Source organism: Syzygium oleosum, unplaced genomic scaffold (genome assembly GCF_021117445.2).
Source record: "Syzygium oleosum isolate NSW1041296 unplaced genomic scaffold, Sole_v2.1 Sole_v2.05, whole genome shotgun sequence".
In the NCBI taxonomy this organism is placed as follows: domain Eukaryota; kingdom Viridiplantae; phylum Streptophyta; class Magnoliopsida; order Myrtales; family Myrtaceae; genus Syzygium; species Syzygium oleosum.
In genome coordinates this window covers 2,539,972-2,560,172 of record NW_026607489.1, presented here as the reverse complement: position 1 = coordinate 2,560,172, position 20,201 = coordinate 2,539,972, and the positions used below count along the sequence as shown (strand labels likewise).

Sequence of the window (20,201 nt, the reverse complement as noted above, 5' to 3'; positions counted from 1 at the left end):
GTTAGCGACATAAATAAAGGTAAGAATAAATCGTAAGCATAGGAACTTCATCAAAAGTACTTTTCAAATATTCAAGGTACCACACCAACAGAGCATCACGTCAGGTTATAGAACATTTAGTTCTCTCAAACAAATGTGCAGCAACCAGTAAGAAACTTTTTTTGGGAAAATTATAATCAGCCCTAAATTTTTGTATGGATGTCAATTCAATTCTAAAATTTACAATTTTGTCAATATATTCGAAATCATTTGCATGAAATTTCAATATAATTCTTCCAACCTATTACCGTCTGAAATCGCTGACTGTAAAACGTTTCGAGTAAAGTTGTCTACGGCGATGACTGGATGCCACATCAATAATTTCCGGTTGCGATTGGCTACAATGATTACATTGAAATTTCCTATTAAGGTTTAGGACTACATTGACAAAATTGAAAAGTTTAAGATTGAATTGACATCCGTATAATATATTTAGGACCGACTTGGTAATTATCTCAATCTCCTTTTACTCCATCAGTAAAAACTTTGATCACTAATGGAGTATTTGACATATAGGAAAAATGCTGAGCAATGAAAATTTGATTCGAAAATTTAAAATTTCCTGAAAAGAGAAGGGAGGAAAAATTAAAATAGTAGGTTGTTTCTTTTCATTGTCTTCTTCTGTGAAGCTCCCAAACAGAGTATAAGGGTAGGGAAAAATTCTAAGTACCCAACCTATACACACTTTTCTTAACACAACACATATCCATCAATGGTGACGAAGGAGGGTTGTGCAGAATAAAAAAACACAAAGATTAGAAGAATACATGAAAAGGAGATTGAATGCAAGTAATTTTTCAGTTCATAAGAAGAAAAGGAGCATAATTTGCCTCGAACGAATTCGCTTGCTACGAAATTATCCAGCACATTTCAAATGTCCTATTCTTTCTCTCTCTCTATCTCAACAGATTTTGTAGCACCTTCAGGACTCAGAATCACCATGCTAATCCGTGATTCTTTCTGCTTTAGTTGCTCCCTCATGATGGATGAAAGACAAGGTTCTTGATCCTCGGTCATTTTGATTCCCAAACAGAGCTATCCTCCTTCAAATGAGGCAAAAAAGACACATCCCAATCAATTACGAGCTATACTCCGGTCCAAGGACTTGAAGTCCTGTATAGCAAGATTTAAATTCGACAGCACTTTATGTGTCGGGTTAGTAGCCTCATCGACAACTCTTTACTGTGCAGATCACACTGGATCACGAGATTTGTATTGCTAGTGCCATACTAATTTTTTTCTGTTAATCGCTGAACCAGGTCAGTCACCAAAAGAATGGATGAGAATGAAGCTATGGTACAAGAGGAATAGGGTGACTCTTTATGTAAGACGCAAGCAGAAAAGGTCACGGCGCAGATTTAACTGCATTATATCATGTACCGGGGAGTATCTGCATAACGAACACGTTAGAGCAACATCAGATGTCTTATGTCTGCAAGAAATAAAATTCCAAGCCACTAGAGCAAGACTTAGATAAATTATGACAAGAAAAGCACCTCAAAGAAGTACTCGCCATTTGCATACCAAGGGGTCATTTGTCATCTTCGTGCCTGAAGTCATGGAGAAAAAATCAAAGTTATGTCTTACAGTGTACTCAGCACTTTGTGATTTACCCTAGAAATGTTTGTTTGAGACAGAACAAGAACGTCACATTTTCCTAGGCTACAAGATGCAATAGAGGATGCTTCGACCTGAGAAAGAAGTCATAACTTACCATCCATTTGAGTTGGCAAAGTGGTCTAAAGCTTGAACCATTTTGATTGGGAGAGTTTCTCAAGAAAGGATGCTGTAGCAGCTCCTTAGCTGAGGGTCTCTGCGCTGGATTTCTTTGGAAGCAACACTGTAGGAAATCCTTTCCTTCTGATGATAGCTTCTCTGGTATGGGAGGGCTTCGGTTCAAAACTTTGAACATCGCTTGAGGCTGATTCATGGAAGAATGCCAGACAATCAAAATAAAAGCATTATTCTGAACACTATCACGTGTGAATACAGTATCACCAGTAAGAAGCAGCAACCAAGTGGAGATACGAGAAGCCGTTTTTCGTGAAAAATATCCGATGTTAACACTTGAGGACAGAAAACTATCTTGCTATATGATATCTCAAGAAATAATTGACCGGAAGAGTGGTCCCTCAAGGATAAACTATTGAAAAACAACGGAAGTACAGGTTTTGTGCTCATAAAATCTCAGCAAATTGACCATGCATGTGCACATTAAGTATTGGTGCAAAAGGCCAATTGTTGATGCCAATGCTGGAACTTACACAAGCAATGAAAAAATTGGCTGAAATAAAGGAAAATCCTAGAACCAGAAAAATGTGAAACCTTCACAATGAAATTGAATGACGCGAGTAGTTGTCACACTAACCCCTTCTAGTTCACCCCAAGGAGGCACTCCGTTCAGCATTTCGATGACTGTACAACCAACGCTCCATATATCAACAGCAAAAGCCATCTCAGGACTTGTCTTCTCCTTTGTCATAGATCCCTGCAGGATCTGCATGACAAATTGAAATAAGACAACAAAGCCTGCACTTGCATGGAACGTGAGTTTAAATCAGTTTCAGGTACGCTACCTCTGGAGCCATCCAATAAGGACTACCCTTCAGAGAGAGAATGGAAACCTGTCCTGTGAGCTGTATACAAGCTGGAGTTAGCATACAGGCAACTAAAAAGTTGATGCAGTAAACTTCCATGATGCTACTCATGTAATGCAAAGGCGGTGCCCCTCCATCCATGACAGCGCCTGTTTCTACTTTGATTATGTTTTTTATTCCCTTGAATTTTCCTGAATCCAAACCCCCGGCTTGCCCATCTTTACTTAAATTTTTAGCTAAAAGCCAAGTTTCTACATGTCAAATAAACTTCCCCAAAACCTTCAATTTCCTAATTATGCTTTCTATGGGGAATATATATTTCTCATTGCAAAATGAGTTGAGCAATACAATATTTTATATTAACATTATTTCTTATGCTACTTATGCAGTAGTTACCATTATAAATTTAGTAAGCAATTTTCGTGCATTCATATAATATGGATTTCTGCATGAATTAAAATTTTGGTTTTTATCTGGATGTTCAATGCATATACTTATGTGTTAGATATTTGTGAATATTTCGATTGGCTTTCATAATTGTGCTTGTGCATGTGTGAGTATCACATGACTATTTGTGAAAAACAAAACCTTTCACTAATCATGTGTAGGATAATTCCTTTTTATTAGATCTAACTGGCAGTTGAATGACCACTTCCACTAAAGAAAGTCGATTAATCTTTTTATCCTAGATTGAAAACCCAATTGATTCTTTTGATGCATGTACTTTTTGCATAGAAATTGCTACAAACAATTCCATAGTTATTAAACACCAATATATAAATTATTTGAACACATAGCCAATAGAAAAAAAATTTGCCTGACAATGAAGTGTTTGAGATTTTTTTAGTATCTGATTAGTCACCTATAGATATGACAATCCTCACTCTCGCGAACTAGATAATTAATGGGACTACATAGTCCATGCTCCTAGAAGTGGCCTTGTAAAAACAGAAAATTCAAGTTTTTGACTTTATATTTTAATGTGTTATGAACATGGATTTAACCAACAATTTATTCCTAGCAATGAGCTGCTCAACATTTTTTTAGTATCTGACTAGATGCTGTTGAGCATGGCAGTCTTCCATCTCATGCACACCAAATATTGATAGGAGAGCACAATCCATACTCCTAGGGCTGGCCTTGACGTAAAAATAAAGTAAAAACAAAATCAAATTTTAAACTTCTCTTCTTTAATTTTGCTTTAGCGTAAGGAAAAAGTAGAACTTTCCTTATCACTACAACCGAATTAGACATAATGATTTTCCATTATATGAAGAATCTAAATGACATGATGCTAAAATAATTTGATGACAATGCCTTGAATCGCTGAAGAGGTTGCATGCCAGTTCTTATCGAGAACTTATGGACACATTGACCAGCACATAGAGGGTAACTGCTACAAAGGAATTTTATAAAGGATTTCATTCTCTCTGACCAAAAAGAAGGGTCCAACTTTAATGGGGTGGTACAAGAATGATTGAGAATCTACAATTAGTTTTATATTTTCGCAAAGGAGAGCTTCAATTTAACAAGTGCACATATATGATCTGAGCCGGCGATCTCTGACACCAAAACCCTTCTAATAGTTTCCTTCAAGCACTTTTAATATTTCAAGAATGAAAAATGCACAATGACTATGTAAGGCCATTTAATAAACAGGAAAAGATGTGCAAAAGGTAAATGAAGGATAATTTCTTGTGAGAATCTGGCATGTGGAAACATAAAAAGTTCTTGGAACATGCAAATGCATATGAAAGGCAGGCTCTACAACAAACTTAAGTTGCAGAAGCAAACTAAGCTTACATGTTTTGCCATCCCAAAATCAGCAAGCTTGACTACACCAGTGGCATCAACAAGTAAATTTGCCCCTTTTATATCCCTATTCACAAAAGAATCACATAAATGAGTACAGCTCCAAGCACAATTCAAGTTGGAAATGTATTCACCAAAAGAAGTTGTGAATCTTTAAAACTACATTTCAGGCAAGAATAATAAAGCACATAGCATTCTTGTAATAAAACAGAGAACGTTCCTTTTCAATCAAAAAGTTTTGCCACAATATTCATAGTTGGCATTGTTATCTGAAACTTGTTCACAATTTTATGTTAAAGAGAGTCATACAAGTGTATCCCATGTAAACTGTTGCTTACCTGTGAATGGTGCGTTTGCTGTGCAAATAAGCAAGCCCATTTAAAATGTGACGAGTGAAATTGCGAACAACTGATTCAGTCATAGTTCCACAATGTTCACGGACATATTTGTTAATTGAACCCGGATAGACATACTCCAAATATATGTAGAAGTGATCATCAACCTGTAGATAGAATGAGCTCCCTTCATTATAAAGTTTCAGAAAGGCACTACAATCCAATCTAAATTGGGGAAACTAGAAAGCACTTACAATTTCACTACCATAATATTGCACTATATTTGGATGCTTGAACTGTCTAAGAACTCTGATTTCCTGCAACCATAAGAAAATAATGAGAACAAGAGCAAGGCTACTTGTCAGATTGATGATTCATATCAATGCTCATACAAAGAATTACTGTTATAAGGTGCCATTTAAGATGAAGTTATCAGCAGTAACCTGCTCCAGCTGCTTCACAGATTCAACAGATTTAGGATCGTCCATTATTAGGTCAACTTCTTTCATTGCACATAAAGCTCCTGTTTCTCTGATAAAGAACCGAGTTAATGATGTCACAGATCATGAAGAATTTATAAATTATCTTAAGCATGAGCTTACCTGTTGGTTGCAACGTAAACACTCCCAAATGTACCACGTCCAATAAGTTTCCCTTTCTGCCACTGACCTGTCATGGATGCCACGTTTTGCCTTTCTGCGGCATGGCTGATATTTGACGTTGAAGGGGGAAGAGGTAATGGATGGGCATTGATATAAGAGATGCTTTCATGCTGACCCATAGAAATCTCGGAAAGAGATTTGTGTTGATACCATGTTGCAGTACCACTTGGACTTTTGGGGTTCGGGCCAGGAGTTCTTGAAGTCGGGCTTTGAAGTGGCGAAAGATGACCCAAAGACTTCGGCAAGGTTAGAGTTTGACCTTTGAAAGTAGACCAACCGTCTGGAACTGGCGATTTACAGGAAAGAAAGTACCCGGTAGCTGGATTATGCGGGCTAAGATAAGGACTTGACAGACTACTAGCTGGAGCGCTCCTGGCTGGGATATTGATCCGCAAGTTGTGATTGTCCAAGCTCAAGTCTTGCAAGAAACCCCTTTTGTAGCATGTTGAAGGTTTAGCTGATTTTGGGGAGACATGACCATTGTTCTTCCTGAAAGTTTCATAACCATAATAGTTTGATCAGTAAAAGTCACTGCTCGCTCTTTGCATATAATATAAGAAACTCAAAACAAATGTAGAGTGGTATGTCTGACCAGTGCATACAATTTTCTTTCTCCGACACAATAGTTTAGTTTAATCTATACAGTATAAGTTGCTATCCAAACACAGGAGAAACACTCGCTTTTGATTTCAAAGATAAAAAAGGAAGCAACAAATCTAGAGAATTTCTTGACAAGAGAGAGATTCTACAGACACGTATTACACAAATTTAAACATTCTTTCTTAATAGACGGCGTCGAATTGGCTAGCTTAAATCAGTTGGACTCAGAACAATAACAATTTCCACTGATTTTCTTGACCAATTCTTGACAAAGAACGACGATCAGCTGTCATTAACAGTACAAAAAGCAGGTGAAACATATCAAGCTTTCGGTCTAAGTGCACATGCCAATGACCATTAACCCAATGCTCTTCTACAACCATTTCAAGGCAAACCATGCAACATAGGACTCGTATTGATGTGGCCAAACTAACTCAGAACTACCACTAAGCTCGTAAAGCAGCCCTACCTCCCTACCTCGGAGCCGGGTCCTTCCTCGGTCAATCCATTTCTATCCGGCGCTATCCGCAAAGAAGCCATCTCGGGCAACGGCAACGGTTGAGGCACCGCCGTCGAGCACCGGCGCTCGGACCTCCCCGGCGACCGCAGCTCCGGCGTTGACTCGGGCGACACCGGCGTCGACCGCGAGAGGCAGCCCACCTGGACCAACCCGACCTCGTCGTCCGTCGCGTACCGGAGCTTCCTCTGCCTCGTGAGCCGCCTCTGCATGACCGACGGCCCCCGGCCGCCGCTCGTCGGAGAACCGCACGGAGACGCATTGTAGGACGACGAACCAGCGCGATGGTCCATCTCGCGAAGCACGCGTTCGGTTCCAAGAACGACCCAACGACGGCAGTAGACGAACACCCAGAAACGGCAATCCAAAGAACCGGCGCGCGCGCGCGACAGAGAGCAAGCAAAGGGCTCACGCGGCCATGGGAATCGCCTCGTGGGTCTCGTCTTCCTCCTCCTCCTCCGTTTACTTTTCAGGAAGAGAACCGTCGCATTGCTTGGTCAACAAAACCGAGCAGGAGCAGAGGTGGACGAGGAGGCGATTTCTCCATGTTCGCTTTCAACACCTAAACACGAAGCGCTTGTCTTTGAACTGATGAATCGAACGCATTCAATAAAGAAATCTAACAGGGTCGCCATTGTCAACGCGAGGACAGAGCGTTCAGTCAGAGCAAGCTTCTTTATCATTTTCGGAGGCTGCAGGTCAAAGGTTTGACGGGATCCGTCGTTGTGGCGGTCAACCTGCGGGATGCACGTGAGCAGCACCTGATGCTCCTCCCATCCTCGAAGCTAGCAACTTCCGCAAAAGAAACGTAAAAAATTGAAACTCATTTCCTATTTATTATTTAGGGATAATACCATGGAAAATCCAAACCAGTACGCCTATCATAAATTTACCCTAAATTAATTTTTTAATCATCAAAAACCCCAAACTGGTTCAATTATGACAAATTTACCCTCCGCTAGTTTCCGTTAAATTTTACTGTTAAATTACTTTGTTTAAATGGCACACGGCAGTTGACGGATGTATCGATTTTGGGTTTTACCCTCCGTTTGTCACAGGTGTACCAGTTTGTGATTTTTTTTTATATTAATCCAATTTAACAGAAACTAATCGAGGATAAATTTGTCACAAATGTACCAATTTGGGGTTTTTTTAGAGTATTGAGGTTTTTTGTGGTTAAAAAATTAGTTTTTGGTAAATTTGTCACAAGTATACCAGTTCGGGGTTTTTCATAATTTTAACCCTTTTATTATTTACTTTTCGTTATTGTCCACATTTTTTTGTTTTGATTTGATGGATTTCATTATTGTAGTCGACCCGTTCTCATTATAATCTAATCGGAAAATTGAAAATAAAGGTAGGACCGTTTCATTTGAAGAGTTTTCAGCGAGAACGTTCTCTTAAATAAGGCCTTAAGCTCACCGACTTGCACGTGCAATTCGCATGTTTTATTCTGGCGGCAACATTAGTGGCAATTTTATTTTTATTTTTTTTTGATCGGTCCTACTCTATCTTTCACTCACGATACACGCTCAGATTTGCGCTCCACCTCTTGCAGTGCGTGGGCGTCAAAACGCACATCTTAAACTACGCAGCTTCACCCCTACCCCTACCCCTTGCGAAAGTGGGGATTCGAACTCCCCACCTCCCCTTCTCAAGTGAGAAGAGTGGCATAGTGGTTGGCAATTTTGTTTGGAATGTTCTGGTTTTTGCCCAAATTGAAGTTGGTTTATGCTCAAACATCTTCGGGCACGCCTCGTTCTTCACGTCAAGCGACATTACTACCGTGTGTACACTCTCTCCCTCTCTGCTAGGTGGTCCCGCCACTTGAGTCAATTGACGTTGGGAGGCCCCGGGGGAGAGCACGACCTGTGACCTTCATCGATAGGGAGGGACTCGATGTTGGCCGGATTTGATCGAGCATGGTCGACGGCCTCAAGGTTGGGGCGGTTGTCGAGGTTCTTGAGGACGAGTCTAGTCTGGGCGACGTCGGTGATAGCGTCGGCCATGGAGGCGAGGAGCTCGGGGTGAGCGAGGTGGGCATTTGGCCGGTAATCTGGAGCAAGCCCTAATTTTCCCAAATTCTCTAATATTACTATTAACATTACAACTGATTCTTGTTCGTTCAAGAGAAATGATTTGGAACTCTTGTGCACGAACCCTAATTTATAATTTGGGAATAAACGAAATTGGAGATTTTGAGCAGGAACCCTAACTTCAATTTGGATTTCTTTAGATGATTGCTCTTTTTTCACTCTCACTGTGACTAAAACACTTTCTAGCATAATGTTTTGACAATATTAACCTTTCTAAAACACCCATCTCATGTTAATAATATGTGTTGTAGCCCACATATGCATAAACCTCCCCCTCACCCAATTAGTCTTCTTCTATCTCCATTTCTTCAAGTCAAGCTCAATTGTTAGTAAAAAAATGCATCTCATATCCCTTCACTCTTCTGCCCCATACCATCCCTTTTCTCTCTCTGTGTTTTTCATTGTCCCATTTCACATCAAACTATTTCATTGATCGATTATAAAGACAAGAAAAACCCCCGTTAAAAAATCAGATCTAGGAGTTGAAGCCCTCACCCAAAACCTTATCAAGATCATCAGCGATGTGTGCTTCTCCATCTTCATCATCTTGGTCCTAATTGTTATCGTCATCGCTGATTCGCCATCACCTACCAAACTATAGATCCATGGCTTGAATCCCCAAACTCTCACTAAGTTGTTTACGAAAATAAAAAATGCCACATTCAAGAACAACAATTCCATCCTCAAGATCGGCGAAGATTTTCCCTCCTTGCCCCTGTAGTCTCTCATACTTTTGCGCCGATCTCAATTGCCTAGCCGCCACCGCCAGTGATTAAGAGGGCTGAAGAGGTGATTATGTACTTAATCCTCAAGTCTGAGCCCTTATGCGATGAGGTGGCCATGTTGCCCATCAAGTGTTTGAATCTCCGTGTTCTGATAGCTGTTAAGAAGTTCAATGCGGGAGCTTTTATGCCTATCGTGTTTCTGGGTATCAAACTCCAATTAACGGTTCAAAAACTGATGAGTGCTATGTTGCATAGACAACTAGTGATAGAGACAAACCACAAAAGAGAGTGTTCTTTTTTGTTTTTACAGATACTACAAAAGGCTTGAACCATGATCGGAATTAAGGGGGAACGGAGAGAAGTAGAAGGAGGAAAATGGAACCCACGACAAAAGATAAAGAAGAAAGCAAATGGGATACCACAACCAAACAAAAAAGGATACTTAAAAAAGTGAGACCCACAAAGATTAATATTGTCAAAACACTGTAACATGGAGTGTTTTGTAGCCATGGTGGAAGTGGAAAAAACGCAGTCCTTCTCAAATAGAAAATATATATATTTTAGCATCAATTCCACGGCTTGATTTTTGGTCGGTCGATGAAAGTTTGCCTTACTTAAATAGTAAACATTCAAACAACATAGGGATTGATTTCTCCATCCATAGTCTTTTAGGCACAAGTCTCGCTCATCTCAAGTCGATCGCCGCCAATCCTTGACCATCCAATCCAATCCCATCACCTCCGGTTTCTTGCCTTTTTCTTGGGTGTGAGTCACTCCAATCACCTCCTGGGGTTGACTTCATGAATTTAATAACGTGAAAAGGGAAATTTCGTGAACCAAATGAGCTGGCTAGATAAGGGCCCAAGGAGAAAAAGTTCGACGTTCAAGAGACGAACATCATGCATGACGTAGCAAAAATTGGACATGAAGACAGCTGGACAAGCATTCTAGAGGAGAGAACTTGAATGCGTAACCTTGAAGCCAAAGGAATATGTTATCTCCAATTAGAACACTTTCAAGAACCAAAGTGAGAGGATTCGAAAGCTTAGACGTGATTTCCTTGCGAGAGGAGAGGAATTGAGGAGGCTATTTCGTGCTATTTCTCGTGGCCCACCTTGATGGGGAGCATGAATGTAGAGACGCACCAAAAAATCTTCTGAAAGCCTATGTTGCCATGTCTTGAGCTCGATTTCAACGTGACTCTTTAAGTCCTTGGAATGCTTGTAATAACTGCTTTCTAAGGACCCTCTAATTTTAAAATAATACCGTTGAGTTGACTTTTGGCCAAAAAGATCCACTCAAGTTGGCGAATCTAACAACAATTTTGTGAAATCAAGCCATCATCGCGAAAATAATTAAGCGATCAAATAATAAAATAAATAGTATAAGAGAATAAATTGGACATTAAATTTATGTAGTTTGCTCGATGTAACTTATGTCCATGGGGAGAGCAGCTCATAATTACATTACATATCAAGCGACACAAACGGAGATTACAGTTACACTCAAGTCACTTGAACACTTTTAGTATTTCCCAGCCTCCAATTACATCAAATAACTCACATAGTATTTAACCCCCATAATTTCTAACGAAGTAATCTCTCAATCTCACAAAAGAATTATAAAAAATCTCAACATAAGATTTTCATGGCTTCAAACACTCAGGATGTAATCCTAAAACGTCACACGCGACATGAGATCTTTCTTTAATTTGTCTGCTACTCTTTTAAGCACGCAAAAGCATAGTAAAACAATCACATCATTTGGTAACAAGTTTAAATAATATATGCATATATATACACATACATGCATACATACTTATAAATATATATATATATATATATATATATATATATATATATATATATATATGTGCACCTTTCTTTTACATCAATCTTCCAAGTATTAAAACAAGCAACCAAAATAAAATAGAAAACAATGCATTAATCATGGGAGGACGCTCAGGCCAACTAGAATCGCTACACTCATACTTAGCCAAAAGCCTATCTGTACATTATTTAAACCACCGTCCGACTCAAGGATTTATGACCTTGGATATCATGACATCACCTCCATCGTCATGACCGGTGGACCATTGAATCCCCTCAATGGTCCTACAATCTCACCATTAATGTTAGTGTACCATGCGGTGAAATGATGAGTGATTAACTACTATAGCCCTACGCGGCCCCACCTCTACCCCTGTGAAGGTGGGAATTCGAACTCCCTACCTCCCCCTTCTCAAGTGAAAAGGGTGGCCAGGTTTCGACGCCCACGTTTTGCAAGAGATGGGGCGCAAGTCTGAGTGTGTATCGTGAGTGAGAGATAGAGTAGGACCGACCCAAAAAAAAAAAAACTACTATAGCCCTACTTCAACCCATATAATGGAAGCACATTTAATATGTACTATTTTGAACCCCGGTATATGTTCATTATGATAATCACTTTTATAACATGTAGGCACTCCGCATTGTAGCGCGGAAGGAGGATCCATCCAACGTATCTGTAAAATATAAGGATGAGCCAAAACCCAATAAATGAAATCTCTAAGTCTAAGGTAAGAGGTCATTTTACCACTCGACTCGATACCAACGAAACAACATGATATCATGACAAGTATAAAATATTGTTATATGCCAAATGAATGAATAAATGCACTATCTTTTCTATCATGATACGCAAATAAAAATAACTAGACAAATTGGCATAAAACATTCAAATGCAAATCAATGACATATTATTTCATAATGCATAACTACCGCATAGTAGCTTATTGCTATATGCAAGTACGTATTTATCCCCTACTTGTCATTGGTCAAGACCCATCTCGACTAAGGATGCATCGTCACTATTAACCGATAAGGGTCGAAATCGTAAACACCTCTTTGCCACGCCACATGAATCATAAGACTGCATGGCCTCTCAACATTGTGGAGACTCGTTCCAGACGATAAAACATCTGGCTAACTATATAGCCTTATGCACATATTCATACAAGGGAGTTTGCTCTACTACGAGCAGGTCTTCATCGCATGACATCAATAACATATCGATTGACATGCTCAACTCAATAGCAAAGTTCGCAAATAATATCAACTAGCCTTTTTGACATTTGCCGTGTCAACAATGGAAATCCATTGTCCATTTATCATCATTTGCAAACCTACCCATTACACAATTATAATTTAATAGAATACTCTTACAATTTCATAGACTATCGAGATAAATCATCCTATAAATCAATTTTTCCAAAATTTAAGTAGTTCTTATAATTTTTCAATTTAAAAAAATGTGAATATTTAATTTGTATTCTTGTTGACACCAAAAATAGCTATTTGGAAAGATGATTGCTCGCAACTCCAAAAGTGAAGATCGGTGTCAATCATCGTCAAAATGGGAAAGTTCACCAAGAAGTGGAAGATAATTGCACGCAAAGTCATGCCCTTGGAGGCGTCGCCAGGCTTCTGAGCCACCGCACGCCAAGCTGGAGCTGAAACCCTAGCCACTCTCCTTGGCCACCAAGAAGAAGCCGTGACAGCGACATACTCCAAGAACTCAATACAGCAGAAAAGAAATGTGTCGAAACTTGATTGAATATTTTGCAATAGTTTATACACTAGCAATGCCCGTATCCTTTTTTTTTTTTTTGGAAATGTGCAATTCTTAATAAAAATCTTCCAATAAAAGATGGAACAATCTTCTATTATGTGTTATTAACGAGGTAATCATTCAATGCATAAGCTCCACTTGTTTCGAGTGTTTCGTTATTTAATTGGAACTGACGGTATCACTTAGTAAATAAGCTTTAGTGAAATCTCCTAGTATCATAAGTAATTCTAAAATAGAAAATCCGTTTTCTATTATATATTTTAGCAATCCATGTCTTTTTGGATATATGTGAATATGATACGAGGGATCTAACCCTTTGAATTGCTCGATTTTTTCCATCAATAGAAATTTTCCTTACTTAAATAGTAAACGTTCAAACAACTTTCCAACAAGGTTAAATTTCTCGATTCATACTCTTTTATGCACGAGTCAATCAAGTCGGACGCTCACAATCTCCAACTATCCGACCCCGTCACCTCTGGTTGCCCTACCTTTTTCTTGGGTATATGAATCATTTCCAATCACCACCTGGGTTTGGCTTCATGAGGCAATTTCATGAACCAAATTAGCTGGCTAGACAAGGGGAAAAAGTTCTATTTTCAAGTGAACATCATGCATGACGTTGCAAAAAATGGACACCAAGACAGCTAGACAAGCATTCCAAAGAAGAGAAATTGAATGCGTAACCTTGAAGCCAAAGAAATATAGTATCTCCAATAGAAAACTTTCAAGAATCAAAGTGAGAGGATTCGAAAGCTTAGAGGTGATTTCCTTGCGAGGGAAGAGGAAACGAGGAGGCTATTTCGTGCTATTTTTTGTGGCCCACCTTGATGCGGAGCATGAACGTAGAGACGCACCCAAAAAATCTTCGGAAAGCCCATGTTGTCACTTCTTGTGTTTGATTTTAACGTGATTCTCAAGTCGTTGGGAGTGCTTGTAATAACTGCTTTCTGAGGACCCCGTTAGTAATGGACTAGTTTAAAGAATATGATAGACTCGAGTTTTGGCCAGAGCGATTCACTCGGGTTGGTGTATCTAACGACGATTTTGCGAAATCAAGCCCTCGCGCTATAGCTTGAAAAACATCTAAGATGTCTTAAACGTTTATCGTGATTCGGACCCTAGATATGGTTACAAACATCCAAGGTTCGATCAAGCCTAGGAACTTTTGCTCAAATTTTTGCTGACCCTGCTCCTCTTGATGTTTGATTCTGGATGCACTGAAAATCTTTGCACTTCTAGCTTCATGTTGTACTTTCAAATTGAGAGGTTACACACTTTCGGACGGCACCAAAAGTGGGCAGTTAGGCTTGGCGGGTAAAGCATCGAGCCTACGAATTTAATGATCAGAAAGAGTATCAAAAGAGAGGTCTTGTTGAATGAAGCTCATCTATAAAGTTTAGAAATCGTAGGTCAAGCTTGAGTCACAGTTTCAATCAATCAATTGACTGTTTGAACATGGGGAAAAAATTGTGAACACTTTTCACTAAATGTATTCTCTCAATTAGAATCGCCAATCTTCTATAAATCCCGAAGTCCTATTTATACATCCAAAAGAAAGCTAGTTATCAATTGTCATGCAAACTGCTGGTTTTACTAGACAACTTTCGGATGCTTGGTTTAAGCCTGCAACTAGGGTTCGACAAACTAGGTTGGTTATGCCGCTCCGCAAGTGAGGTGACGGTGGTTGCCGACAAGGGTTGGTGGCTCGAGACGACGAGTGGAGAGCTTTCGATTGGGTCGCCAGGGGTTCTTTGATAATTTGAGATTAAAGTTCTAGTTTCTAGGAGTGATAACTTAATCTTCTTATTGAGGTAATTCATGTGTGATATGCGATTTACAGCATCCTCCGTAACCCAAATGAGATTTAGCATATGGTAAAAGCTTGGTGGGAGCAAAAAAGTATGGGAGCATGAAAGTCAGGACCGATCAAACTCGATGTTTTGGGCCTGTCTTATTTATATTATTTAGGTCAGTACGGCCCTTCGGGCCTAATCTCTGGCCTGAAATGACCCTAGTCGTAACCGTCTCGAACTATTTTTAAAAATGAAAAAGTATATTGAGAATATACATTATTTACTTTCTAAATATTTTAATAGTAAAAAATAAGTTAAGAAATGATTCAATTCAAATGAGTAAGCAGTGATGTACGAATACAGGTTGAATTGGAAAAAAAAAAGACAGAATTATATCAAAAAAGTGATTTTTGAGGCCGAAAATGTCACGAAATGCCTTTGGCAATTGGCCCCACGGCGTTGAGTACTAAACAGACTTTTAGATTGTGCTTATGTAACTTATAACTCCACCAAGATCAAAAGTTATGCTCTGGTATAGTTGAGGTGCTTGGGAATGCAATTTGTGAATCGGAAAATAATAATATGTTAATTGCCTTATAATAAGATTTTTATATTAGAAATATGATAAATAACCATTATCTATAATTTTTATTATAAAAATTCAGGCCTAAGCTTGAAATGGACAGGCTTAGTTCGTTCCAAGTTTTTTTTGTGTGATCGGGTCCGTGCTTGGAATTTCCAAGCCTGGTCGTTTCGGGCTGGGCCAAAAAATGCCTTGAGGCTGGACCCGTGCTCACTCTAGTAAAAATTATCATATCTAGGGTTTGGTGGTACACTAATGATCGAATAAATCCAAAAAAATGCCCCATAACTTCGGACTATTGAGATAATATTATCTCATCTACATAAATTAATGAAAAGTTAAAAAGAACTAAAAAGAAAGAAAGAAAAAACAATTGAATTGGAGAGAGAGAAAATGGGAGGAGAGAGAGAGAGAGAGCAACGACCACGGGAAGAGGATTGTGAACCCTCGGCTGTGGCAAACATAGCATTGTGGCGCGCAAGTGTACATACGCTCTTTCTCTGTCTCATGATGGATCAGATCGGTCGGGTTGGTCTCGAATGCCCACCCCGGCAAAGTGACCACCTCCGTGGTGTCGCCATTCCAAGAAGGCGTTCACCAAACAAGTAGGATTGTGCTATTTGCACAGCATCTTTGGATGCTGCCACAACCTTTCAATATATTGGACATCATTGCCCTTGTGTGGGTCCTGCACATATGTACTGCTACGCATTTTGTGGCTTGTGCAGTTCTTTTAGGGACTACATTACCCTCCTCCTCATAATTAATGAAAAGTATCGAGGGTCGCGGTCTCGAATAATACTATAGATATACTTAATTTAAAGTTACTTTTATGGCTGGTTTTTCAGCGACGCCTACTTACTAATTACGAAGGGCATTAACGTAAAATCACTTTGCGCTTCTTGTTCGCAATCATGTGGAACAATTTTACACGTGCTTCAAGGTTGTAAGTATGCAAAGGCTAATTGGCAAAAGATTTTGCCAGCAAGCTTAAGGGGCAAATTCTTTGCCCATGATTTGCACAAGTGGTTATTGGCAAACTTTTCTGCTTCAACAACTCTAGTATAAAAAGCTGATTGGCCGCTAGTTTTTGTGTAACTTGTTGGCATTTGTAGAATTGGAGAAACAAGAGATTATTTCGGATAGACTTTTCTCTTTGTGCCGCACCTGTGGGCCTGATTTCAAGAATGAGGTAAACTGTATACTTCAGGATGTAAATGACAATCTAACATTTCATAGGCCACCGAGAGATTTACTTCTTTTGTTGATTGGATATTAGATAGGATCAAGTTTTATTAAGAGAGTAATGGTATCCTCATTTCTTACCAAAAAATAGTTACTTTTCGTGTTTTACAAAAAAAAAATGTTTCTTTATATACAGTATAAATGAGTAATTCGTTTCAGTGTACGATGATGGAACTTTCTCAATTTCAGTAAAAAAAAAAATAGTGTAAATTAATCCCTGATGGGTTGTGATTGAGATGCTCGTGTCCTTCATCTCGGAAAGCAAAAGGTTCAAAGTTCGACCCCGCTGTCACTAATTCTATGGGGTCACCTTTAAAAGTCACGAACTAGTGGGACTTTGTAACTATCTGGTGTGCTCTTGACGAGAGAATTGCCAAACCCGTCATGAATTAGTCGATTATCAATCCATTTTGATTAATCACGCGATATTTAAAAGAGTAAACCCCTGGGAATTTCTTTTTCTTTTCCTCCTTACAAAAATGCCTCAAGCGGTTTAATTGATTAAAAAGGCAATGGTCAAGAATTAGGCACACTGATCACGCATATTAATGAATAAGATGTGGATTTTCATTGAGAATGTAAAAGAAAAGCAATCAACAAGATGTTGGCCTAGATGGCAATGGCAAGAGAGTTTAATTTTTTTCTTGTAATTTTGGATTCAAACTTTGTTGAGAGCACTCGGTCAATAAAATCCTAAATACATTCGGTTTATATGGGGGACTGCACCTTAAAATCTCCCTCAAAGGTCGTCCAATCGAGATGTGTGAAAATTGACTAGGAAGCCACCAAACTTGCCATAAAAAGGAAAATAAACTATTTTTGAAGAAGCTCAAGAGAGGGGGGAAGAAATAAGATAAAGATTCCGGATAGGAAAAGCACAAATAAGGGGAGAAAAGCCACAAAAAATCCTAAACTATGCTCATCGTGGTACATTTACTATGATATTTTTTAGTGACATAAAATCCCTCAAACTATACTTACCGTGATACATTTAACCTAAACTTTTTCTTGTGACATAAAAAAACTCAAAATTTGTACATATGTGACATATGTATCCTCCTCCATCAAGGTTCCATAAGATGATTTTTCAGCCAAAACAATATTGTTTTATTTCACTTAAGTCATGCGAGCACCATGTCAATATCATTTACTTTCCGGCGTCTATGTAGGCAGATTTTTAACGACATTCATTGACGGAACATTGACGAAAGATAAATGTGTCACACAAATACAAATTTGTGATTTTTGGTGTCACAAATTTTTTTTAGGATAAATGAGTAACAGTGGGTAGAGTTTGTAATTTTTGGTAGCTTTTTCCCTCCAAAATAATTAGATGAGTTGGTGCATCTATACGAGAGGCCTACATTTGACATTGAATTGTTGAACAAGGGCATTTTTGCAATCACAAAATTCCAACAAATGGACAAAGAAAGAGCCTATCCATGGGGGACCATATAAGTGCAATGACGTTCAACCACACTAAAAGGTTAAGGCAGATGTTATGGAAATAGTAGGGATAAGCAATCGATTGGTCCACTTAAGAATCGGATCGAACTAGCCGGTTAGACCTTGCTGATTCTAGGAAGAACAGGACTTGCTCTTGGTTCCAAGGTTCGGCTCTCGATCCTTATATCAAAAGACAAGACTACTCAACTAACAAGGCTTAGTGAAAAGCAGCTTTTCTCTCTCCGTTGTGGAGCTTCCTCTCTATCCCCATGGTGATAGTGTACCCACAAACCCTAACACTCCCTGTGTCCCTCACCAATCCTGCATCGTCCTCTTACCCTCCGTAGGTGTCCCCATTCCTCTGTCTCGCCACACTCACCCAGGGCAGTAGTCCCCTAACCCAAGTCCCCTCTTCAAAGTCAATGGATCCTGTTCACCTCGGGGAGCTTCTCGGTTTCCATTCTTCTTTCTCGTCTTTTTCACCCAGGGCAGCAGCGCCCTAACCCAAATCCCCTCATCAAAGTCTTTGGTTCCAGTTCGCCTCGGGGAGCTGCTTGGATCTGTCGAGGCCAGCAACCTTGTGCTCCATTTACAGAATTCCCCTCCAAGGTAAAGAAAACGGGAGATCCAAGGTTGGTCAAGTTTTTACAAGTTTCAACATCGCCAAAACCCCTAAATTCTCCTCCCCTCAACCCCCCCAACTAGCGCCACCTACATTACTAGCCTCCGCTTCCATACCAACCCTCCCTCCTCTACCTCTTAACTCTCCCCTGTTCCTAGTCGCCGTGGGTTAAAGAAGAACAAGTTGGTCTGAGCAGTTATGCTTATGGTACCGGGGTCTCTAAGCCAGATGCTACAGTTTATTGCTGCCCCTAAGTAGATCAGTCAACCCAATCTCAAAGGCTAGTGGTAGCCGATCAAGCACATTGCGGTAGGCAGAGGAGATTAGTCTTTCCTCTTTTCCCAACAGCCCCGATGGACAACGAAGTAGGCTGTGATGATTGTTTGGCAGCCTTGTGTAGAGAACTGGGCAACCTCTGGTCGGAAGACGATATAGTGTTATTGACAGGCGAGATCCCTGCAGAAAAACAAATAGAATGTGAGCTAATGTTGTATGGGAAGCTGATTTCGAAACCAAACGTGAACTATCAAGCTTTCCTAAGTACGATGAAGAGAGCTTGGAAGACCGACAAGGTAGAGTGCGAGTTAATTGAGCCGGGGTTCTTCTCTTTCTCGTTCAGTTCAATTGAGGAAAAAATGAGAGTTTTGGAAGCAGGACCATGGTCTTTTTCCAGTAACTTACTTGTACTACTACAAGGTGACCCGGATACTCTCGACCATTGCTATGAATTCTCTCATTGTGCCTTTTGGGTACACCTAGTAGGCATCCCACGTGGGAGGATATCAAATGAAGTGGCTCGGGAGGTTGCAGGGAAAATTGGCAATGTTCTAGAAGTGAAATTTGAATCTAAAGGAGGCAGCCCAAACAAGAGCTGCAAAGCAAGGGTCCAAATGGACCTCTCCAACCCTTTGAAAGCGGGGACCATTGTAGACCTGGAGTACAAAAAACTTTGGCTGGACTTTAGATATGAAAGACTTCCACACTTCTGCTATACTTGCGGCCGTATAGGGCATTATGCTACATACTGCAAAGTGGTGCCATTTGAGGAGTCGGGGCCAATAAAAAATACAAGGGGCAAATTCGGACAATGGTTGAGAGCGGAAGTACGCGAACCCAGCCCTTTTTGGAAGATCTTTTACGGAAAGAATAATCCTATGCCTGAAGAAGATGTTATTATTCCGGAAACACCAAGGGATCTAATCCCTAGGGAGTTAGTGACGCCTAGAGCTAAGGAGAAGGAAGTAGCTGGGCTCGCTTGGGGACAAACCACATGCTGAGAATCCAAGGGGACTGAACCCACCAGCTGAGTTGTCAGATGAAAATCAGCAAGGCCTTGATATACAAGATTCCCAGATTACCCTCTTTTAGTCGACAAAGAAGGGTAAGTCAGCAAAGCTTTCAAGGATGGAGAAGATCGAACTGAAATCCTTTAAAAAGGTGGCAGCAGCAAAGAAACAGAAAAAATTCATCCCACTTGGTATGTGTGAGATTCTCAACCAACCTTTTAACGAAGAGAC

General features: G+C 39.8%; 2 protein-coding genes across 4 annotated transcripts; one reads left to right on the top strand and one right to left on the bottom strand.

Moving 5' to 3' along the window:
- Positions 1 to 794: 794 nt before the first annotated feature.
- On the bottom strand, positions 795 to 7,213 carry LOC115680792 (mitogen-activated protein kinase kinase kinase 5-like). Of its 3 annotated transcripts, XM_030604626.2 has the most exons (11): positions 6,515 to 7,212; positions 5,386 to 5,934; positions 5,227 to 5,314; positions 5,038 to 5,100; positions 4,787 to 4,950; positions 4,440 to 4,515; positions 2,616 to 2,675; positions 2,408 to 2,536; positions 1,754 to 1,960; positions 1,536 to 1,589; positions 795 to 1,429 (listed from the first exon to the last, which is right to left on the bottom strand). In XM_030604626.2, the coding sequence occupies exons 1-10, from the start codon at positions 6,853 to 6,855 to the stop codon at positions 1,578 to 1,580; spliced, it is 1,689 nt and encodes a 562-aa protein (XP_030460486.1). In that variant the 5' UTR covers positions 6,856 to 7,212; the 3' UTR covers positions 795 to 1,429; positions 1,536 to 1,577. The 3 variants fall into 3 exon arrangements, 2 of the variants coding, with proteins under 2 accessions (XP_030460486.1, XP_056167793.1); XR_004005683.2 differs by lacking the exon at positions 795 to 1,429 and having other exon boundaries at positions 2,365 to 2,536; positions 6,515 to 7,213; XM_056311818.1 differs by lacking the exons at positions 795 to 1,429; positions 1,536 to 1,589 and having other exon boundaries at positions 1,750 to 1,960; positions 2,365 to 2,536; positions 6,515 to 7,213.
- Positions 7,214 to 19,037: 11,824 nt separating this feature from the next.
- On the top strand, positions 19,038 to 19,961 carry LOC115680849 (uncharacterized protein At4g02000-like). The gene has a single exon (XM_030604691.2). It carries the CDS (start codon positions 19,038 to 19,040, stop codon positions 19,959 to 19,961), a length of 924 nt encoding a protein of 307 aa, XP_030460551.2.
- The last annotated feature ends 240 nt before the right edge of the window (positions 19,962 to 20,201 follow it).

Bases quoted from the DNA above. Each gene is read 5' to 3' on its own strand.
- LOC115680792 (XM_030604626.2), bottom strand. From the start codon at position 6,855: ATGGACCATCGCGCTGGTTCGTCGTCCTACAATGCGTCTCCGTGCGGT. The intron at 5,935-6,514 runs GTAGGGCTGCTT...TGAAACTTTCAG, and splicing joins CCCGGCTCCGAGGTAGGGAG to GAAGAACAATGGTCATGTCT. The intron at 4,951-5,037 runs GTAAGTGCTTTC...TTCTATCTACAG, and splicing joins AATATTATGGTAGTGAAATT to GTTGATGATCACTTCTACAT.
- LOC115680849 (XM_030604691.2), top strand. From the start codon at position 19,038: ATGGACAACGAAGTAGGCTGTGATGATTGTTTGGCAGCCTTGTGTAGA.